Source organism: Canis lupus, chromosome 19 (assembly GCF_011100685.1).
Source record: "Canis lupus familiaris isolate Mischka breed German Shepherd chromosome 19, alternate assembly UU_Cfam_GSD_1.0, whole genome shotgun sequence".
NCBI lineage: Eukaryota > Metazoa > Chordata > Mammalia > Carnivora > Canidae > Canis > Canis lupus.
Genome location: NC_049240.1, coordinates 54,627,336 through 54,649,246, shown reverse-complemented (window position 1 = coordinate 54,649,246; position 21,911 = coordinate 54,627,336). Strand labels below are relative to the sequence as shown.

General features: G+C 42.7%; 1 protein-coding gene and 1 long non-coding RNA gene across 3 annotated transcripts in view; one reads left to right on the top strand and one right to left on the bottom strand.

The window, feature by feature from the left end:
• The window catches only part of NEB (nebulin), a 200,311-nt gene that overhangs the window by 32,995 nt on the left and 145,405 nt on the right, over positions 1-21,911 (top strand). Inside the window, 14 exon segments of the mRNA XM_038565199.1 lie at positions 1,230-1,334; positions 1,900-2,007; positions 2,093-2,206; positions 4,850-5,047; positions 7,686-7,793; positions 9,428-9,526; positions 10,298-10,402; positions 10,492-10,599; positions 12,058-12,369; positions 12,478-12,684; positions 14,912-15,016; positions 15,729-15,836; positions 17,595-17,906; positions 18,849-19,055. Coding sequence (XP_038421127.1) covers positions 1,230-1,334; positions 1,900-2,007; positions 2,093-2,206; positions 4,850-5,047; positions 7,686-7,793; positions 9,428-9,526; positions 10,298-10,402; positions 10,492-10,599; positions 12,058-12,369; positions 12,478-12,684; positions 14,912-15,016; positions 15,729-15,836; positions 17,595-17,906; positions 18,849-19,055 — 2,196 coding nt within the window.
• On the bottom strand, positions 14,471-21,657 carry LOC119864501. 2 transcript variants are annotated; one of them, XR_005374339.1, is made up of 3 exons: positions 21,575-21,657; positions 17,854-18,002; positions 14,471-15,296 (listed from the first exon to the last, which is right to left on the bottom strand). It is a non-coding gene; the product is annotated as an uncharacterized LOC119864501 (long non-coding RNA). The 2 variants fall into 2 exon arrangements; XR_005374337.1 differs by lacking the exon at positions 21,575-21,657 and having other exon boundaries at positions 17,854-19,843.

The following is a 21,911-nucleotide window of genomic DNA, read 5'->3' as shown; positions in this document are numbered from 1 at the left end:
ATGAATTTGGCAACAACAAAGCATGTATTTGTGTGGGTAACAAGGCAAGCATTTCCCATTCTTGAGTTTGCTAACAAAGGCTTTACAAAAAGATAAAGAGCGCAGAGACAAGAAAGACCTCAGGCAGTGATAAGGAAACGAGCACGGGATGCCCATATGGAGTCCAAGCAGGATGGGGAGAGAGAGCGAGGGTGGCCAAGGACCATCTGAAGCGGGATGGCCCAGCCGGGCGGGGCTCGGGGAAGAGCAGCGGTGCTTCTTGGCCACACTCCTGTGGGCCACCTGGCGACCCAGTTAGAATACAGATTCTGATTCGGTTGGTCTAGAGGAGACGCGGACTCTCGCCAGCTCCTCGGAGCCGCTGCCGCTGCTGGCCCGCGCTCTGGGCTGCACGGTGCCCGCAGGGCTAAGAGCCGCGCAGCCTTCTTGGGGAGGAAAGTCCAGCCTGGCCTACGAGAAGATGTGGTTTAGGATCAGCTCGTTTGCAACCGGGAAAGTAGTGAACGACCTCACTGCACCCCAGGAGTCCTATCAGTTCATCACGCAGCATTTCTAGCATATTAGTATTTAATGCCACAAGAAGGAACAGCTAAATGCTAACATCATGGCCCAGCTGAGCCTGGGAAGCTGACGAGGAACAGGGTGTCCTAGGCCGTGTGTCGTCACCGCCTGCTCTTCTCACTGGCCTGGACTGGCCACGGGCGCCGTTGTTGACAACATTCAATCGTGCATTTGCCTTTAGCTCCAGAATTCAGCCTCATTGTCTCTCTATATCCCCTTCCTTCCACCTATGTCACCTTTAAAAAATTTTAAATACAGTGCTGTACTTTACATTTTCAATAATCAGAATGTATATATCTTTTTGACTGTACTAGCATTTTAATTACTTAGAAATTATTTCTATTTTTATTTCTCTGATCATAGAATTTAATAGACTTTGAGTGTTCGTGTCCTGAAGTCACAGCCTAAAAGTTTAGATCCAACAATGAGTTTCCCACACGTACATTGTGATAGCGTTTATAAAAACGACAGCCCAAACTGGATTACACCACAATCCTGAAAGAGAGAAGGAGAGTCTAGGCCTTGTAACGGACTTTGACTGCATAGACCATCGCTTTGAGGCGTGTTTCATAAAAGGGTAGAAGTAACTTAGCCGTTCATATATACTCTGCCATGTGCGCTCAAGGAAATCCCGGCCCTGAACTGTTTGGATATCTTCTGTTTTCCAGCTGAATTACAAAGCAAAACATGAAAGTGAGAAGTTCAAGTGCAACGTGCCAGCAGATGCTCCACAGTTTATCCAGCACAGAGTCAATGCCTATAACTTAAGTGACGTAAGTATCAAAGCTACAGAAATCCACCATTATGTGCCCGTGTGAAGGGGAAATGTGATGGGTGTTTGAAAGACCAGATTAGGAGTTATGCAATTGCAACGGTGGCAATTGTTTCCAGAGTATAAGTGGAGCTTTTAAGGCTGAACTGCTCAGAAGGCTCTTACTTTGCTCTTCTAATTCATTTTCCACATTTTATGTTACCATCAGAAACATCCTCTTAATTACCCTCAGCTCATCTCTGTAGCGTTTGGCAAGCTCTTTTCTATGAATGTCACATTTCACCTTCTCTAAGTGGTTGTCTTTTTACATTGTCCTTTATACATTCAGCATGGCAGAAATTTTAGAAAGCTCATAGGATATTAAGAAAGCATATTAGCCTTATGCGGTGGGAGGGGAGAAGCTGGATGACAGGTTAATAAATAATTATACTATCAGTTGGTACATACAGTGTTTGTAGGTGAAAAAAGTCTACATATAGTAGTCTTCAGTCTGTTTCTTATTGTTACTGAATGAATCTGTGTTAGATGTTGTTCTAACAAATTTTCTGCTGAAATCTCCTGTTCAGAATATCTATAAGCATGACTGGGAGAAGAGCAAAGCAAAGAAGTTTGACATTAAGGTGGACGCCATCCCCCTGCTGGCAGCCAAAGCCAACAGCAGGATCGCCAGCGATGTGAGTATGGCCTGGGCACCCGGGCAGGCGGCCCCCAGTGACACTGCCTGATGGGTGGGATCTGGCATGTGTGATGTCTTCACAGGTGATGTACAAGAAAGACTATGAGAAAAGCAAAGGGAAGATGATTGGAGCCCTGAGCATTAATGATGATCCCAAGATGCTGCATTCTTTGAAGACAGCCAAAAACCAGAGTGACGTGAGTGTCTTTGTAGATCTATCTTGCTTTCAAGATGACATCCCTCTTAATATGCCCAAGGGGGGTAGCACGTAGAAGGATACCATGTCCACGGGCTCTGTCATGTTCACAACAAACTGCTGGGAATGAACTTTAGAAGTAGAATGATTTCCTAGATTCTCGTACCTTTGAGGAGAAAAATTTCTGATTTATACTTGATGTCCATTTCACTTTGAAAACCGTTTTTTTTTAATTTAATAGAATATTGATTTTAATTCTCAAAACTTCTTGAAAACATCACTAGATGGTTTCATATTCAGATTAAAAAATAACCTTTAAAATGATGATTTTAAAACTGTCTTTATATTGGAAGAAAATCATGAGTCAAAGATAAAAATCTCATTGTTAATTATTGTTCTTTATTGACTTCAGTAATTAGTACCGGCATAGGTTCAAGAAAAATACTCCATTGATTATAGGCTCCTTTGAACATATGATAAAAGACTTGATCATTCGTCTAGAAAATTGAACTTTTTCTTCCTGTCTTTTGTCTGAATTTCAGAGAATATAAGCTCCCTATGGCTTGTCTATGGGCCAAGTCTCCTCTTTTGGTTGAAGTTCTTACTATAGAGGGGAAAAAATCTATTGCAAATTGCACTATATGCTGTGTTTAAAAAATGTTTAGAGAATTCCTTAAGAGTGTTCAACATAGCTTGCAAATATTATTTTTTCATAATTAGAAGGATGCTTGTATCCTTTACTTTCATTTCAAACATGTGTTCATATAATCTATATGTATCTTCATTAATTCATTTTGCATGTGCTATGTAGCCATATGGCAGTTTAAAACATCCCGTGGTCAGTAGTTTTCTCTAGTAACTTCACACTGATTTATGTCCGTATATAGTGATCACATACATCATATTATGTTTTTTACCAGCTCCTTATCCTTTCTCAGTTCAGAAGGTTATATCTGTCTGTTGACAGTACATGCATCTTTATCCTATCACAGTACCCATTACAACACTAAGCATGTAGTATTTTCAGTAAATATTTGTTAATTGATATTGGTAACCGAAAGAGCTAGTCAAGGATGAATCATTTTCACATACATCCAAGCTAAGTGCTAAGCTACAGATACAGAACATGCATAGCTTTTAAAGAGAATCTTTTAAGCCATTTGGACCTTTGACAACATTTTGTATGTGCAGATATGCGTGAACTGGTATGAACATGAACAAAAGAATCAAACGGTTTAGTCAAAAACACTTCCACACAGCAATGCTGTAGCAGCATTATCAGTTTATTTGCTTATTTATTAAAGGATTATTTATTTTAGAGAAGGAAGGAGAGAGCATGAGCGGGAGGGGCAGAGGAAGAGGGAGAGAAAAACTCAAGCAGATTCCACACTCAGCATGGAGCCCAATGTGGGGCTCAATCCCACAACCCCAAAATCCTGACCTGAGCTGAAACTATGAGCCAGACTCTCAACCAGCTTGTACCACTTAGGCACCCCATCAGCTTATTTCTATTAAGGACAAACTGTATTTTTTCAATGTTCTTACATATGATCAGAAAGTTTCCATATTTTATTTTCATAAACCAGAGGCTAGATTTTACAATTAAGTGATGTTTATTCAGTGAGAGTGATTGCCCACAAAATATTTGGGAGGAAGATCACATTCCCTAAGAAAGCTAAAAGATCAGATTGTTTGCAACAGGAATTTCTACAGAAGATTTATATACTTGCTAGCTTGAGTCACCATCTTTAATGCTTATGTGATTATGGGGAGATAGAATGGTTTAGAATTTTCCTACGGGCACTGAGGTAGAATTTTTCTCTCTGTTAAGGTAATTGGTTGAGTGGACATGATGAAGCTGGGACCTTGACCTAATTAGCACCCTGTCTAACATTCCAGAAAACCAGCCAGTGAAAGTGCTTTCTGAGGCCCAGTCAAGACATTTGGTTTATGAGAACACTGTAATAAGTGCCAAGGTTACTTTAATGGCTCAGTTTTACAAACTTTTCTCCTTTGAGGTCTTATTACTGCTGCAATCTGAAGCTTCTTTTAAACTGTTACTGAAATTAAACTTGGTATGAAAAAACCAAGGGGATTCTCAGTGGAGCTTATCTACTGTCAAGAGTAGAATAGTCAGGTTGAAAAAATCAGTAACCCCATAAACATGATGTTAAAAAAGCTAAGTAGTCAAGTGGACAGCTTTATTCATGAAGTAGTCATTTTATAAAATCAGAAGCATGAAATGATTGTCCTATAATTTTCATCTATTAAAAAAATACTTCTTTATTGGAAAACAAAAAGATTAGATTACTTTGGTAAAAATAATGCTTGTTAATTGTCTTGAAAAAACCCTGTGTTAAAATAAAATACCTTGCTGAAGTAGAAGCTGTGGCCCCCTCCTGTTGTCTGACAGTTGCTCTTTGATCTAAAAGGAGATTTGATAACATATGTCCACGTCTGACTTTTTTGAAGGGAAAGGGTTCAATAATGTGTAACATATGAACAAATTTTAGGAAAAAAAATAACTACTCGGATGTTTGAATGTGTTTCTCTAACTCCTGTCTGTTGTTTATGAGAGATTTCTGTGCTTGTCCGGAAACCCATTGAGGATTTATGGTAATAAATGGAAAATTCCTATTCACAGCGTGAATATCGAAAAGATTATGAGAAGTCAAAGACTATTTACACGGCACCTCTTGATATGCTCCAAGTCACTCAAGCTAAGAAATCTCAGGAAATTGCCAGTGATGTGGACTATAAGCACATCTTACACAATTACAGCTACCCACCTGACAGCATCAACGTGGATCTCGCCAAGAAGGCTTATGCACTGCAGAGTGATGTGAGTAATCAGATTTTATCTATTCCCTTTTTCTAAGGTGGAAACGGAAATAATCAAGTGGAATGGTGTTTTTGACCATTCTCAGAGGTGTTGGCATTGTCTTCTGTATGTAGCATGTATGTAATGGGAAAATGACCCTTGTGGCTTGATGAGAGTATGCCCTTCAGAGTTAGACCTAGATCTAGCATGAACTCATCCCTATATCCCTTCGGGAAAGCTATCAACCTTGCTGAGCCTAGAGTGCTCCTTGTAAAATCGAAATAAAGTAAAAGAATTATTTTGAGAATATAAATGCATGCAAAATATTTAGCTTAGTGACAGGCCCTAGTGCATTCTCAGTAAACATTCACTGTTACCTCATTCATTGTTATCAATAATTTTTTACCTACATAGCTATCTTGCCTGAAAATAAAATATCTTCTATCATTTATAACATCAATTTTCATAATCACGGAAGGTATTTCCTGCAGATGAAAACTCATCTAGGCAAATTGATTTGAGCTACACAATTGAACACTTCATTCTAACAATCTTATTTTTTTAATGTAGCAAAATACACATAACATAAAACTAGCCACCTTTATCATTTTTTAAGTGTGCCATTCAGTAGCAGCTAATTATATTCACATTGTTGTGCACTCAGTCTTCAAAGCCTTTTCATCTTATAAAACTGAAACTCTATAGCAGTTACCTCCCTGTTTTCCCCTCTCCCTAGCTCCTGGCAACCACCCTTCTACTTGAGCTGGGCTGCTCTGTAGATCATGTATATGTAGAGTCATTCAGTATTTATCTTCTTGTTACTGGCCTATTTCACTTAATGAAATGTCCTCAAAGTTCATTCATGTTGTAGCATGTATCAGAATTTCCTTCCTTCTTGAGGTTGAATAATATCGCATTTATGTGCATACCACATTTTGTTTGTCCCTTTATCCATCAGTGAACATTTGTGTTTCTTCCATCTTTTTGGCTATTCTGAATAATGCTTCTACAAACGTAGGTGACAAATACTCCTTTGAGAGCCTGCTCTCAATTCTTCTGGGTATACACTCAGAAATGGGTTTGCTAGATCACATGGTAATTCTATTTTTGATTTTTTGAGGACCCACTCTACTCTTTTCTACAGCACCTGAACGATTTTAAATTACCATCACTAACAATCCTATTTCATGCATTGTTACTTATTTTTAAAATTTTGCTGTTTCTTTCTCCCAAGTAGATGGTAAGCCTTTCAAAGGCAGAAACCAAATAGTTTCTTGATTTTTCATTCTAATTAAAAGGCCCACACTAAAGAACAATGGTTTGAATTTTGTATCTAGAATATAAGTTTTAGGTACCACATATAGCCAGACAATAAGAGTAGCCTATTATTTTATTATTTTATTCTCTTAGAGAGTGAGAGTAGGGGTGTGTATGGAGGGCTGGGGAAGAGGGAGAGGGAGAGGGAGAGAGAACCCAAGCAGGCTGCACACCCAGCACAGAGCCTGACATGGGGCTTGATTCCACAACAGTGAGATCATGACCTGAACCAAAATCAAGAGTTGAACGTTGAAGCAACTGAGCCACCCAAGCACCCCAAGAGTAACCTATTATTTTAATGGCATCAAGTGTGTCCCTGAAATAGGAAAAATTCCAAGTAATAACAGCCTTCTACAAGCAAATTGAGTGTAACTATTTTATTTTTTAAATACTTTATTTATTTGAGCAGAGAACGAGCAGCAAGGAGGGGCAGAGGGAGGTAGAGAAGCAGACTCCCTGCTGAGCAGGAAGCCAGATGTGGGGCTCAATCCCAGGACCGGGGATCACAACCTGAACCAAAGGCAGATGCTTAACCAACTGAGCCACCGAGGTGCCCCTAGCATAACTATTTTAAAGTGCATTGTTAACCAATATAGAAACACTCCAAAGTTAACCATTACACATGAAGAGCAACGTGTGTAAACATATAGTACAAATAACTGTTATCAAGTCTTATCAGAAGATGAGCAAAATTATCTACCTTCAATGTGGCCATCAGTCCTAATTTGACCAAAGAAACATAATACTTAGAGTTCCAGGGAGCAAACACCTCACCTTTGATTACCTAAATATAACAATTTTTTTTATTTTTATGAAGTTTTTATTTATTTTTATGAAGTATAGCTTTAAATGTAGTATTTGTTCATATTGGAATTAGAGTTCCACATACCTCCTTTCAGTTGGAAATAAGGATGAGATGGACTACTTGCCAGCTAGAAGAACACTGATGACCTAAGGGCTGTTAAAATCTCCCACCAAGGAAATACTTAACATAACTCAATATGGGGCATCTGGGAGGCTCAGTCAATTAAGCATCCGATTCTTGATTTTGGCTCAGGTTATGATCTCTCTGGGTCTGAGATCGAGCTCTGTGTTGGGCTCTGTGCTCAACGTGGAATCTGCTTGCGTTTCTTTCTCTCTTCCTTTGCCCCTCCCCCCACTGATGCTTGTGCACGCACTCTCTCAAATAAGTAAAATCTTAAAAAAAAAAAAACAAAACTTAAGATATGGAGTAAGGAAGCTGGTCAGAAATCTTAACACTGTTTTGGGTGAAACGTTAATGATTTCATGAATAAGGATGATGCTGAACAAAAAACCTGTAACCTTTCTCTTGGTGTTTTAGGTTGAATACAAGGCTGACTACAACAGCTGGATGAAAGGATGTGGCTGGGTGCCTTTTGGATCCTTAGAAATGGAAAAGGCAAAGAGAGCTTCAGACATCCTAAATGAGGTAAAGCCATCCCACGTGCCACAGAGAGGTTTGGGATTGTGCTGTGTTAAAGCCTGCAGAACCATGGAAGCGCCTTCTTTTCCCTCTTCATTCTCTCATGATTGTTACTGAGAAAAAAAGCACTTACCACATGCATGAATTATCCAGATAGATAAGCTTTACATCACCAAAACCCTTTATATTAACCATTCATGATTAAATTATTTTTAAACAACTGTATCAAGGCATAATTTGCATGCCACAAAATTCACCCATTTTTAATAAGTTCATGTAGTTTTATGGTCATCACTATAACTGAATTTTAAAATGCTGCTAGTATGCCAAAGTTTCCTTGAAAAACTCCCACTCCCATCTGCAATACCTGGTAACCAGAGATCTTGCTTTCCGTCCCTATAGTTGTACTTTTCTAGAAATTTCTTTTGTATGAGCCTTCCTTCATTTAGCACCATGCTTTAAAGGCTCATCTATATATCTGCACGTATCTGCAATTCATTCCTTATTATATTGAGTAGTATTCCTTTACATAGCTATATTTTTGGCTGTCCAGTGGTAGACATGTGCATTCTTTCCAATTTTGGCAATTATGAATAATGCATAGATGAATACTATGGAAATTGTCCTTTAAGTATTACACCCTATGTCCTATTCTTGATGATTTTGAAGTACTAGATAAGTTGTTATTCAGTCTAAGAAAAAGCAGCGATGACTTTGCACTCTAAAAGGCCAGGTGATCTGTCCCTTCTGCTCCGACAGAGGCACATTCCCATGGCTGGCAGGTGAACCCATCAGGGAGGTTAGCCTACATAAAGAAGGGACCGAGGTACTGAGTGAAGGTTCTTGTTTCTGTTGTTCTGGGATTTTGCTTGCTTTTGGCGAACAACATTTTATCTCCTCAGAGATTTTCCATAAAAGTTCCTCTGAGTTGGTGGTTTTCAGAAGTCTGAAGCTGAGTGATGCTACTTCATACACAGAAGTGGCATGTAGAAGATGCAGGAGGGAAGAAGACTGGGAGACTAGATGGAGGAAAACATAGGAATGTAGCTAGAAGGTCCCGTCGGAACCCCTTCCACCCACCATCTTCTCTCCTGTAGCTCCTCAGCACTTTAGTGATAAGCTGTGGACTAGTCACACGGAGGCTGCAGAGCAGAAGTTCTCCCTTTCTTATAGGAACCCCTAGCCATTGCCTAATTCCCCAGGTCCTCCCCCCCTCAACCAGAGAGCTGCTTTACCTCTGTTCCACTGACAGGAATCTGAGAGCCTGTTAGTGTCATACACAAGACACTCCAAATTTCCTTGCATGCTTTTCTGATGCTTTAGAAAACTTTGTGGTGTTTCTGGGTTCTGTTTAGCTGAGTACCCTCTTTCATTTCATAAGCAACAAGTAGTCTGGTTCCTGAAAGTTATATTGATTGATCTGTAATGCCCCAGACCATCCAATATTAAGCCAATTTTTGGAACCTTGTTTCTTGTATTGTATTCATCTTTCCCCCAAGCCAACCAAGAAGCTAGTATCGTAACATTTTAAAATCAGGAAAAAAACCCTTGTTCCTCCAAAATAAACCTCAAGGATTTTTATATATTAGCCTTCAGTGAAAGTAATATTGCTGTTTATCTTGTTTTAATTCACCAAACAGAAAAAATACCGCCAACATCCAGACACTCTCAAGTTTACTTCGATTGAAGATGCTCCGATTATAGTACAGTCCAAAATCAACCAGGCCCAGAGAAGTGATGTGAGTGCTAATTCTATCTGTATTTTAATAAATGTTAACGGAAACAAATACGTTTGGTTCTAAACCTGCTGACCACCTGTGGTTATTCTGCAATCCAAAGAGACTCAGTTCCATGAGCAATTCTGTAACTCTCCCAGCTTTTCATTAATAAGACACACCTAAGTCACCTCTCCAGAGTGTTACGTGTGCTATGCTGATCGTCCTTCCAGCCATTTAACATTGAAGATCAGGGGCTTCTCTTGATGACAAGAAACACTATAAGCCTATTTCTAGGAAAGACCAGGAAAATGAAGGTATGCAGCACACCTTCTGGAGGAGCTACGTTGTAAGTCAGAGCTAAGACGATAATCATGTAGAGTAAAAACCACCCCAGAGTCCCATCAGTCACCCACCAAGCGGAAGATAGATGGCTTGTGTATCCCACCCAGTTAGCCTTTTCTGTGCTCAGGGAAGTATCTGCAGGTTAACATTTTCATCAGGCCCTCTCCCGGGGCTAACCTTTCTGAGTGCCCCTATCGAAGCTCAGAGGTGCCTAGCACATACCTAGGGACCTTGGCCAAGGCTGAACGGGCACTAGGATGGGACCCTGTGCATTGCATGTGAGACCTTGAAGGCCCACAGATCTGTGCAGGTGAATGTGGGGATGACCCAGAGAACGTCATTCATATAAAGCACCTCTGTGTAATGTGATCTGTTCTGAAATTATTTTCCTGTGTCGATAAACCCTTTTCCCTTCTTTGTTTTGCTCATGCATTTCTTTTCATCTTTCAGGTTGCATACAAAGCCAAAGGAGAAGAAATTCTTCACAAGTACAACCTGCCAGCCGACCTGCCCCAGTTCATCCAGGCTAAAGTTAATGCCTACAATATCAGTGAGGTATGCACGTGAGCTCAGCTGCTGGCTGCGTGTGAAGGCCTTTCTAAATGTGGCCTCAGTTATATGCAAAGGACTTTTTTTTTTTTCAGAATATGTACAAAACAGACTTGAAAGATTTGAGCAAGAAGGGCTATGACCTGAGAACGGACGCGATTCCCATCAGAGCCGCCAAAGCTGCCCGGCAGGCAGCGAGTGATGTAAGTGCCGTTGATGGTCCCCAGTGTGTAACTAGGAAGTATGGGTGGGGTGGACTTGCTATCCAGAAGTCGCCGTGTCTGCTGTCCCCAGCGGGAAGGGAGTCCTGTTGAAAACTATTTAGAAAAGAAAGTTCCCTAAACAGGTCTGAATTTTCCTGGCAGTAAGGATTTGTAGAACCTTTACTAACCCGTTCTAATGAAACACTCTAAGTTAAAGGTCTCCTCCGTATTTCTGTACAAATTCACGTTATTCTCCTCATGGAAATAAACAAGTCACTCACTATTTAAGTCCTAATAGCCTCCTGGTGGTAACATTTTTGTCTCAAAACTTTAATTTATATGAATTCCCTCTTTCCCTCATTTCTTTTTAATTAATTGCTTCCAGAGATGGATTAATTGGCCCCAAGGTCCATAGCAGTCATTAGGTTCCATGAAAGTTAGAAATTTTGTCTTTTTTCCTTATCATACTTGTAACTATGAACTAGTTACTTTCCTCTTTGAGATTCAAATCAAATTGACTCAACCCCCACCTGCTAACCTTTAGAAAGTAGGATACCCTTTCTTCTGCTTAATGCAGATATTCTGAGGTTTGTCTTTCCATTACCTCTGGCTCCTACTTTGTACACAGTGGTTTCACTCATGCTCACCTGGATTCTCCTGTCCTGGATTCACTTCTTTTTCTGGTCTGCATGGTCCAGAGATGGAACACAGCCCCGTCTTTTGGTCCCCCGACCCCAAGTCCCAAGCACAACTTCATTGATTGTTTGAAATGAAGTTGACATTGCACCGATGTAAATAAGTTACAATTGAATAATAAATACTTGTATCATCAAAGTCTTGCCATCCAAAATTTCTTACCCATTCCCTTTCTCTCAGGGTACATTCTTCCAGCTACTCCCCACCCCAATACACACATAAGCTTTCCTTCACATCTCTGCTTCTCAGTTTCCCATGCTTCTTCCCAGATCTCCCCAAGCAAGTTCAGTTCTTCTCACTTTATAATTCAGAGCCAATTCATGTTTACACACAACTGGCTCTGGGTCTTCCTTTGAATATCCAAATACTCATTAAAATTCTACTACAATTAAGATAGCCAGCTCTTTGGGGGTCTCCTGGAGCAGCACAATATAACTGGTAATTGCAGAATGTTTATCTTTTCATTTGTCTCTACCAGTGTATAAGTAGAAAGGAACTTACTACCTTGTCTCTGACATGAATTATGGAAATGTTCCCCACCCCAACCTCTCTCAGGTGGCTGAAGCAGCTACAGACAATTAAATGGGCTCTAAGTAACATTTTAATTTTACCAGGCTACATTTCAAACTATATACAAATGAATACATCTAATTGGTTGTTGAAGTCATTCCTGGGACGCTCAATTGCTTTAAGTCATGGTCTCATTGTTCAGTAAAATCTTCATAACTACATTTTAAAATATACCCACTTTGTTTCCAATAGGTTCAATACAAAAAAGATTATGAAAAAGCCAAAGGGAAAATGATTGGCTTCCAAAGTCTCCAAGATGATCCTAAACTGGTTCACTATATGAATGTAGCCAAGATGCAATCCGACCGAGAGTATAAAAAAGACTATGAGAAGACAAAAACAAAATACAACACACCCCATGATATGTTCAATGTTGTGGCAGCCAAGAAAGCTCAGGATGTTGCCAGCAATGTCAACTATAAGCATACACTCCATCATTACACCTACCTGCCTGATGCCATGGACCTGGAGTTGTCTAAAAATATGATGCACATACAGAGTGATGTAAGTGACACTTACTTCACAGGATAATCCTCTCCTAAGGTCAGAAACTGCATGAGAACCCACTGCTTGGGGCACTTACTCCTTTTTCCCCCCCCCCCTTTGCTATAGAATGTCTACAAGGAAGACTACAACACCTGGATGAAAGGCATAGGCTGGATACCTATTGGCAGTCTGGATGTAGAAAAAGTTAGGAAAGCAGGTGATGCCCTGAATGAAAAGAAGTACAGGCAGCATCCAGACACCATCAAATTTACCAGCATCGTGGACTCCCCAGTTATGGTCCAGGCAAAACAGAACACAAAGCAAGTCAGTGATGTAAGTACAAAAGAGGGGGCCAAGAATGGAGGGAGGCTTCAACAAAACAATTAGCAGCTCAAAAGTTTTATTCTTCGGAGCCATTAATTTTCCTTTTATTTTATTTGATTTAAAATAATAATTACAGTGATTTTTAGTTTGGGGGTCACCTGAGTGGCTCAGTTTGGTTAAGTGTCAGACTCTTGATATCTCATATCAGGTCTTAATCTCAGAGTCATGAGTTCAAGCCCTGCATTGGGCTCCATTAGAAAAACAAACAAAAACAACCGCAACAATTATTTTTAGTTTGGGCACTAACATTTTCTTTCTTCTATATTACTATTTATCTTTTTATAACATCTTCCTTTTTAGCTGCCTTTGAAATACCATGTGTTACTGGATAAATTGGTCATGATGAAAAAGTTCTACTCTTGTACTACACCTGTATATACACACGCAAAATTTAAATTCCAGACACTTTAACAAACTTATCACCTTCAAGTCCATATTAAGTTGCATATATTTGCTGTTCATATATAAAATACTAGTACAGGGAAATAATTCACATGAGTATATGGTTTTGCTTCTCAGAATTCATCATACACAAATATTATAGAGGCTTTTGAAAACTTACATCTTGGAGATTAGTATGTTGTTTGCCCGGCTGTCCATGAACAATGTGTATGACCTGGCTAAAGTCAGACCTAAAGGGAAGCTTAGTGTATAGAAGAATTAAAGGGACATGGAAAGCATTTATTTATTAATTCATTGAATGAATGTTTTTGAACTCCTTCCCTGTGCTGGGCATTGTATTATACGCTGATGCTATAAAGACACCATAGATGAGTAGTGAGATATAGGATATAACAAGGATATAAGAGTGTAAGACAAAAGCATGGATAGAACCAGAGCATTGCCACACCAAGAGGTGAATGCTACAGGAGAGGTATGTGCCAAGTGCAAGAGAAGAGGGTAACCCCCCACAAAGGCTTCCCTGGCAAATAAGGGAAGAGGGTACATTCTTGGTGAAAGAAAAAAACATAATGACCAACAAGAGCTAATGAACTGGAAGGATGGTGAAGGGTTTGGGATTATTATCTGATAATTGAGGATCTTGCGTGCTTATACTCTGGATATTGTGGGTAGGTAATTGGAGGTATTGAAGATCTTAATCCATGGAGTTGGTTATCAGATATGTGTTCTAAAAGACAGCTCTGACAAAGAGCGCTGAGATGGCATTGGTTAGGGGAGAGACTGGAGGTAAGAAGATAGATTAAAAGCGCTTTACAGAAACCTAGCAAAAGACTCCTTTGGACTTCAACTAAAGCACTAGCAATGGCAGAGGAGATGTGTAGAGGACAGAATCAGTGAGACTCTGTGAATGCCTAGCTATGGTTTCTAAAGGCAGTGAGGAAGTAAAGTTACCTCTTGGATGCCTAGAAGAAGTTATTTAGGATTTGAGAATTCAAATAGATATCAGCCTCTTTAGACTTTGTGATACATAGACGGCAGTTTACATGTGATATCTGCTTGAGAGTTTATGTGATAAATGACAGTCAAGAGATTGAAAATCTAGTGATTCCAGTTGTATTTTAGATTTTTAGAAATCAAGCAATTTCTTTTCTATTACCAAGAGGAGGACACAATCTAAGTTCTATATCCTGCACCTAGCTGCCTTTCTGACATCTGTAAAAAGGATAAGATAGGGTAAATATGAAATGGTAAACCTCTAAAGTACACTGGGTAATGTAGAAGTGCCCTCATAGCATGAGGAGATTATTATATGGTTTTAGTGTTACAATTGTAATTGGAAAGGTTTTTTTTTTTTTTTTTTTTTTTTTTTTAGCAGAAGTGAAAGACTCCTTCTAAATGCCATTTTCTAAGAAACAAAAACCCAAAACTAAAAAACAAGACCTGTTTACTCCACTAGTAAAGATTGGACTTTTCTGACTTTGGTAAATTCTGTTTATTCAAGTTAGGGTTTCACATTTGAAATGATTTTCCATTCATTTCTAGCAGTCAAAGATCACTGTTTTCTACTTTTCTATTTTAATACACAGAGTTTTTATGTCTTTCTAAAAATGACAAAATGCTTGAGTTTTTAAAAATAGGGAAATACTTTTGATTTTTAACAATAGAAGTAGTAGAGGGACTGTGCTGGGAGTAACTCCATTAAGTGTGCAATTCAAACATTTTCTTTTTTTGTACTGTCTGTGATACATGTTATTTTTGTGATTGTGTATTGCAGATCTTATACAAAGCTAAAGGAGAAGATGTGAAACATAAATACACTATGAGTCCTGATCTCCCTCAGTTTCTCCAGGCCAAGTGCAATGCTTACAATATAAGTGACGTAAGTAGGGTTTTCAATGGGGTGTGAAACCCAGACAAGGTGGTAAAGTAATAGAATCTGAGTAGGATGGGGCCTTGATAACTATTTAGGTCAGTTTCCCACACACATACTGGATGGAGCCTATCTCATGACGATGGCTCTCTGCCTCTTAAGTTGGCCTCTTCAAGGGCAGTATAATTCCAAAAGGATGTGACATTTTCCCTTGCATGGAGCCCAACATCTGTTCCTCTAAAACTTCGAGTTAGTTTTCCTCATTTTGCAAGTGGAGAGAGTTATTATCCTGCAGAAAAATAAGAATGAATGAAATCCTTTTATTACAGCAAACCTGAAATTTCTAAAGCTAACCACCAGGTCTTCCCTTGACTTTCCTTCCGTAAGAGTGGACAACTTCATTTTCTCTAGTTGGTCCTCACACACCAAGGTTTCCAGAAAGAACATTTATTCCTCTCTTCTAGATCCACTCCAGTTTCTCCGCATCCTGCTTTGCTCTGTACCCAAACCAGGTTTGGGTGTATAATTGGTGCAGCATCCTGTAATTTCATGCTACACAAGGTGTGACATTTTGCTAATGTGACTTCCCAAAACAGAATGTACTGTAGGAGATTCCTTTAGCTTCTATCTGGAAATGAACAAAACAGTCCCAGCAATTGGGGACTCACTTCAGCTGATCCATGCACAGCATGCTGACCTCCTTCTTTCCTTCATATCCCAGGTCTGCTACAAACGGGACTGGCATGATTTAATAGCCAAGGGCAACAATGTGCTGGGTGACGCGATTCCCATCACTGCGGCCAAAGCATCCAGAAACATTGCCAGTGATGTGAGTAAAAATTTTAGGTGAAATGTGGGTGCATTGCCTTTTTAAAAACTAATCAAATGTGTGCTTGTCTAAATGATGCCACATTGAAAACAATATGTCGAGGTAATGACGTTGAAATTCTCCACAAGATACTGTTTTGAAAAGCTGTCATTTTTTCAAAATTCCTTGATTCTTTTCCGTTGACCCCACTTGGTAGAGCTGTCATAAATCTGACAACCACTTTCTCCCCTGATTCATAGGCCAAATTACCTCTACTGACACATTTCCTTGACAGCCTACATTTATTTTCAGTGAGAACACCCTACCTGACACTAACACATTAAATTCAAATGACTGCCTGCATAATAATTGTATTAAGAAGATTGAAAAGATGTTCTATTAAATGTAAGGATTTTGTAAACCAAATGGGTAAAGGTCCATTTTTCTTGAATTTAATTTTCATTTATGTAAATCAATGCCCATTTCATCTGTAATAGGAAATGTATACACTTCCACTTCTTCTCATTGAAGATCAAAACTCTCAGACAGCATGCATGCCCCGTAGACTTCACTGTCACCTACTATTCTGAGGGCTACAATCACGGTTTGGGAAAGGAGAAGAAAGAAGCCACCCATGTGTGCAGACCACAGGGGAGCTCAGCTTTCCTTAGAAAGAGGTCCCTGAAAATGCGTCCCTCAGAGATGTGCACACCACTATGGAGTACATCTCTAGGTTAAGGACAAAGTGAAAGTCTAAATATGACTTTATCATTGTTTTAGACCTTGTGCAGGGCTCTAACATACCTAGAAATGTCTCGAAGACCCTTTTGCCTGCTAAGCTCTTGTTTATAAATCGCTGCATAAATGACACAAGCAGAGTTTCTGCAGAATTTAAGTGGATTTGAGTTCTCTTCTATAAAAATTGAGATTTTGACCTGTTACCTACCATACAACTCCGTCTACACCCCATTGCCGGTGCCAGCAGCGAGAGAGCTTGGGCCGCAGAGCCTTTGCGCTGAGGTTTTTACTGCCAGGGGAAGCTCCCAGCCATTCCTACCCTTCCTGTTCCTGAACTCCTCTGCAGCTGCTTCAGCAAGGAGCTTGGAAAGAGGCTGCCAAGAAATGGGTGGAGAAGGCCAGGCTACCTGCTTATGCAGTATCTAAATTGATGCCCCCTAGAAAGAAGAGGGGTTTGTTCTAACCTTACTCCAGCAGCCTGAGACAACACAGTAAAGGTTTCCACCCCCTACTCCCAAGAAAAACCGTGTGAACTCGCATACAGAGTCCTTTGGAGTTTCTTCTACATCAGTTGCATACGTATCACTCAGTCAATGGGAGCAGTAAATGGAAGGTTTTCTCACTAATTTCTAATGTTCTGTGATGTATGATAACATTCTGTGGTGGTAGTAACGGATTGGGAAAATTCACATCCCTAGGAAACCAAGAGGTACTGCCTTATATTTGGAGTGTGTCTTGTTGCATTAAGCATGAACATTCAGATGGGTTTAAGTAAAGTCCAACATGCAAAAGCATTTGTAGGATTTATAGCAAAGAAAAAAACTGGTCCTGAATCTATCATGATACCCATTTGTAACCCAGCAGTGTTGGAAATAACCGTTTTCACTCTGAACTTTCTGGGGCACATGGGAGTGGGGAGGTATGGTTTGCATTTCTTGTACAGTCTTCCAGAAAGTCACAATGTTCGAAGTGCCTTTGTGTGTGACTATACTTGCTATACCTACTGTTATCAACTTTGCTAACCAAATTTTGCCTTCGCAGTATAAATACAAGGAAGCTTATGAGAAGTCAAAGGGAAAGCATGTGGGTTTTAGAAGCCTTCAGGATGATCCCAAGCTGGTCCATTATATGAATGTGGCAAAACTGCAGTCGGATCGTGAATACAAGAAGAACTATGAGAACACCAAAACGAGCTACCATACCCCTAGGGACATGGTTAGCATTACTGCTGCGAAGTCGGCCCAGGATGTTGTCACCAACGTCAACTACAAACAGCCCATACACCATTACACGTACCTACCCGATGCCATGAGTCTCGAGCACACCAGGAATATGAATCAAATTCAGAGCGATGTGAGTATGACAGACCCAGGAATGTTGGTACTTCAGGGGTGATCCTTTTCTGTCTTAATAGGCTTCACAATACAGGAAGATATTTGAGAAATGCACCTTTAACAAAGACATGGTAGACGAGCAGGGGTTTTGCTGGCTTTCTGTTCTCCTGTTAGTCATTGACATTGTCTTTATTAACGCACGGATCAAAGATAAAACCATATTCCACTAAGTATATAAACCACTTTGATTCCCAGCAAGAGGCCATGGTTGCTCTTGGCAGACCTGTTTCAATGGTGACATGTAGAATGAAAAATAGTATTCTCTACTCTCTCTGAATTCAGGAACATTTTTTCTTTTTTTTAACTGAAATTCATTCTCATGCATGTTAATCTATGTGGTGAGTCATCTAAAATGAACCAGGGAGGCTTTGTGATTGCATTGCAGCATGATTGATGGAGAGCTGCATGGGGAGGCTGTTTAATATTCAGGGCATTTCCTTCTGCAGGAACCAGATTTCTGTAAGAATCATCCTCTGTAGGGAAAGATATGGCATCCGTTTATGGTCACTCGACGAAGATGTCTTTCCCCAGCTGAGATGTCTCTCCCCAGGAATAGCCTAGGCAGACAGTATGGGTGAAATTCAAAGTTGTGGGGTTTTCAGTGAAATAAAAAAGAAAGCCCAATTTATTGTCAGAAGAGATACAATATTTTTTTTAGCATTACCCATGGAAGTATGTGGCCTAGATTCCCTCTGTGTCGTAGAATGCACTCGGAAAAGCAAAACTGCTGTTTCTTAGTACCAGATTCTGGGGAAGAAGCTCAGTGGCATACGTAGTGAAAGGCTTCTTTACGGACCTGAGCATGCTGGAAGGGCGGCTATTGATTTCTTCTGGATATAACTGCAGATTTCAGAGACCACCTTTGTAGGCTATCTCCTCATATGAAACTATTCTTTTGCAGAATGTGTATAAAGACGAGTATAACAACTTCTTCAAGGGCATTGGATGGATCCCTATTGGTTCTCTGGAGGTTGAGAAGGCCAAGAAAGCGGGTGATGCCTTAAACGAGAGGAAGTACCGGCAGCACCCGGATACCATCAAGTTCACAAGCGTGCCGGATTCCATGGGCATGGTTCTGGCTCAGCAGAACACCAAGCAGCTAAGTGATGTAAGTGGTTCCCTCCACACGGGGCTTATCCAGGGGGGCCTGGGATTATCTGTGGATTTTATTTCCCACGCCAGTCTCGGTTGTCACATTATCATAGATATCCAGGGGCGCTTGGTGGCTCAGGCTGTCAGGCCGCTGACTCTTCATTTTGGCTCAGGTCATGATCCTCAGGGTCCTGGGATTGAGCCCTGCGTCGGGCTCTGCACTCAGCAGGGAGTTGGCTTGAGGATCCGCTCTCTCCTCCTTCCTCTGTTCCTTTCTGCCACTCACATGTGTGCTTGCTCGCGTTCTCTCAAATGAATAACCACCCCCCCCGCCCAAGATTTATCCATGAATAACCCCATTCCACCATCCTTCTTAATTCCACATGTCAAGGTGCATCTGTGTGTGTCAACTGCTTTCAGGGGTACATTAGAAAGGCCTTCTCTCCTCCCTGTTCTCTTTATGTCCAAGTTCCCAGTTGCTTCAGAAGGAGGAGGATTTTCCAGATTTATTTTCCAAATGTAGAGGATCTGTGCTATTTATAGGCAGACCCCTATCATTATACACAAGAAATGAAATGATTACTGTTATCATCTGTGATTCCTGCTGAATCGTAAGCCAAGCTATTTATTGCTCTGAGTTGCAAGCGCTCTCCGTGGCTACCCGGGGAGAAGGCCTGTCCTCAGCCTTTGGCATGACAGCTCGAGGTTCTGGAAGGCAAGCCGCCTCTGGGGGAAGGCAAGCACCTCACTTCCCGAGCCCACGTCTACCTGGCCCCTCACTGCCTCAGAGCCTGGTTGCAACGCTCAGTGCCTCACCTCATTTGGGATTTCAGAGTTCTGTTAAAATCCCTCCGACAGAAAGAGCAGCGAGGAAAGCAACACAGAGATGATATTGTGTGTTTTAGCCCCAGACGTCGAAGGTGGGGGGAGGCTTTGCGTGGCTCAGATTTGAGAATCCTCTGTGGATGTCATTTCTCAGGCCCATCTCTGTTGTCACCTTACCATGGATAGTTTGAGATTAGCTCCACGTGGGGTGGGGGGTGGGTGTTAGCTCCACCGCGAGGTGTGTGTGTGTGTGTGTGTGTGTGTGTGTGTTAGCTCCACATGCGGGGGTGTTAGCTCCATGGCGGTGGGTGTGTATGTGTTACCTCCACGTTGGGGGGTGTTAGCTCCACAAGTGTGTGAGTGTGTGAGTGTGTGTGTGTGTGTGAGCTCCACATGCAGGGGTGTTAGCTCCATGGCGGTGGGTGTGTATGTGTTAGCTCCACGTTGGGGGGTGTTAGCTCCACGAGTGTGTGAGTGTGTGTGTGTGTGTGTGTGAGCTCCACATGCAGGGGTGTTAGCTCCATGGTGGTGGGTGTGTATGTGCTAGCTCCACGTGTGTGTGTGTGTGTGTGTGTGTGTGTGAGCTCCACGTGCGGGGGTGTTAGCTCCATGACGGTGGGTGTGTATGTGCTAGCTCCATGTGGGAGGTGTTAGCTCCACGGGGATGGGTGTGTATGTGCTAGCTCCATGTGGGGGGTGTTAGCTCCACGGGGATGGGTGTGTATATGTGTTGGCTCAACGTGGGGTGTGTTAGCTCCACAGGGATGGGTGTGTGTGTGTGTGTGTGTGAGCTCCACGTGCGGGGGTGTTAGCTCGATGGCTGTGGGTGTGTATGTTTAGCTCCATGTGGGGGGGTGTTAGCTCCACGGGGATGGGGGTGGGTGTGTGTGTTAGCTCCATGGGGGTGTGTGTGTGTGTGTGTGCTCCACGTCGGGGGTGTTAGCTCCACGGGGATGGGTGTGTGTGTGTGTGTGTGTGTGTGTGTGAGAGCTCCACGTGGGGGGTGTTAGCTCCATGGCGGTGGGTGTGTATGTGCTAGCTCCATGTGGGGGGTGTTAGCCCCACGGGGATGGGTGTGTGAGTGTGTGTTAGGTCCACGTGGGGGGTGTTAGCTCCACGGGGGTGTGGGGTGGGGGGGCACTAAACGTGCAGATGCTTCGGACTCTGTTCCCAGCGAGCTAGGGCTGCCCCCGGGTCCTGGGCTTCGCCACCGCGACCCAGGCCGCGCACAGGTACCCGGTGCCCGCGGCCCGCCGGAGGGCGGTGTCCTTGGGCCGGCCTCCTCAGGCCTCCCAGCCCCCGGCCCCGGCCTGCTGTTCCGCGGCCGCAGTCGGTCACCGTGGCCTTCTCTCCCGGGGGCGACCGCAATCGGCGGCTGTGCGGGCTCCCACCCCGGGTCACACAGGCCCCCCGGGGCAACGGCCTGAACACGCACGTCACAGGGACGCCGGGGCGGCCCAGCGGGTGGGCTCTGCCTGCGGCCCAGGGTGGGACCGGGGTCCGGGGTCCGGGGTCGAGCCCCGCGTCGGGCTGCTGCGTGGGGCCTGCTGCTCCCTCTGCCTCGGTCTCGGCCTCTGTGCCTTATGGGTAAATAAAGCTGCATTTAGTCCTACATTTACACCTAAGAGCCTACATGTATTACATACAAACCGCAGCCCTCTTATGCTTAACGGCCCTTAGTGACTTCTTGAAGTAAAAACGTCCCCTCACCTTGGCTGCCGGCTCCGGGCCCCGCCGCCCACTCTCCCGCCGGGGGCTCTGGGCCGCGGGCCGCGTTGGGCTCCTCGCGTCGGCGTCGGCCTTGCCCTTGGGACCCCGCGCGGGTCAGCGCCGCTTCCGGCGTCCGGGCTCGTCCGCGTGGCCTCCGGGAGCACAGGCGGCCTGTGCGGCCCCGTCTGCGGCCCCTCACGCGGACGCCCCGCCGCAAGGCCCGCCGGGAGGGGGAGGGGGAGGGGGAGGTGGGGGCGGGGGCCGGGGCGCCGGCCGGGCGCGCGGTGGGGAGCGACGGGCCGCGTGAGGGGCCGCGTGAGGGGCCGCGTGAGGGGCC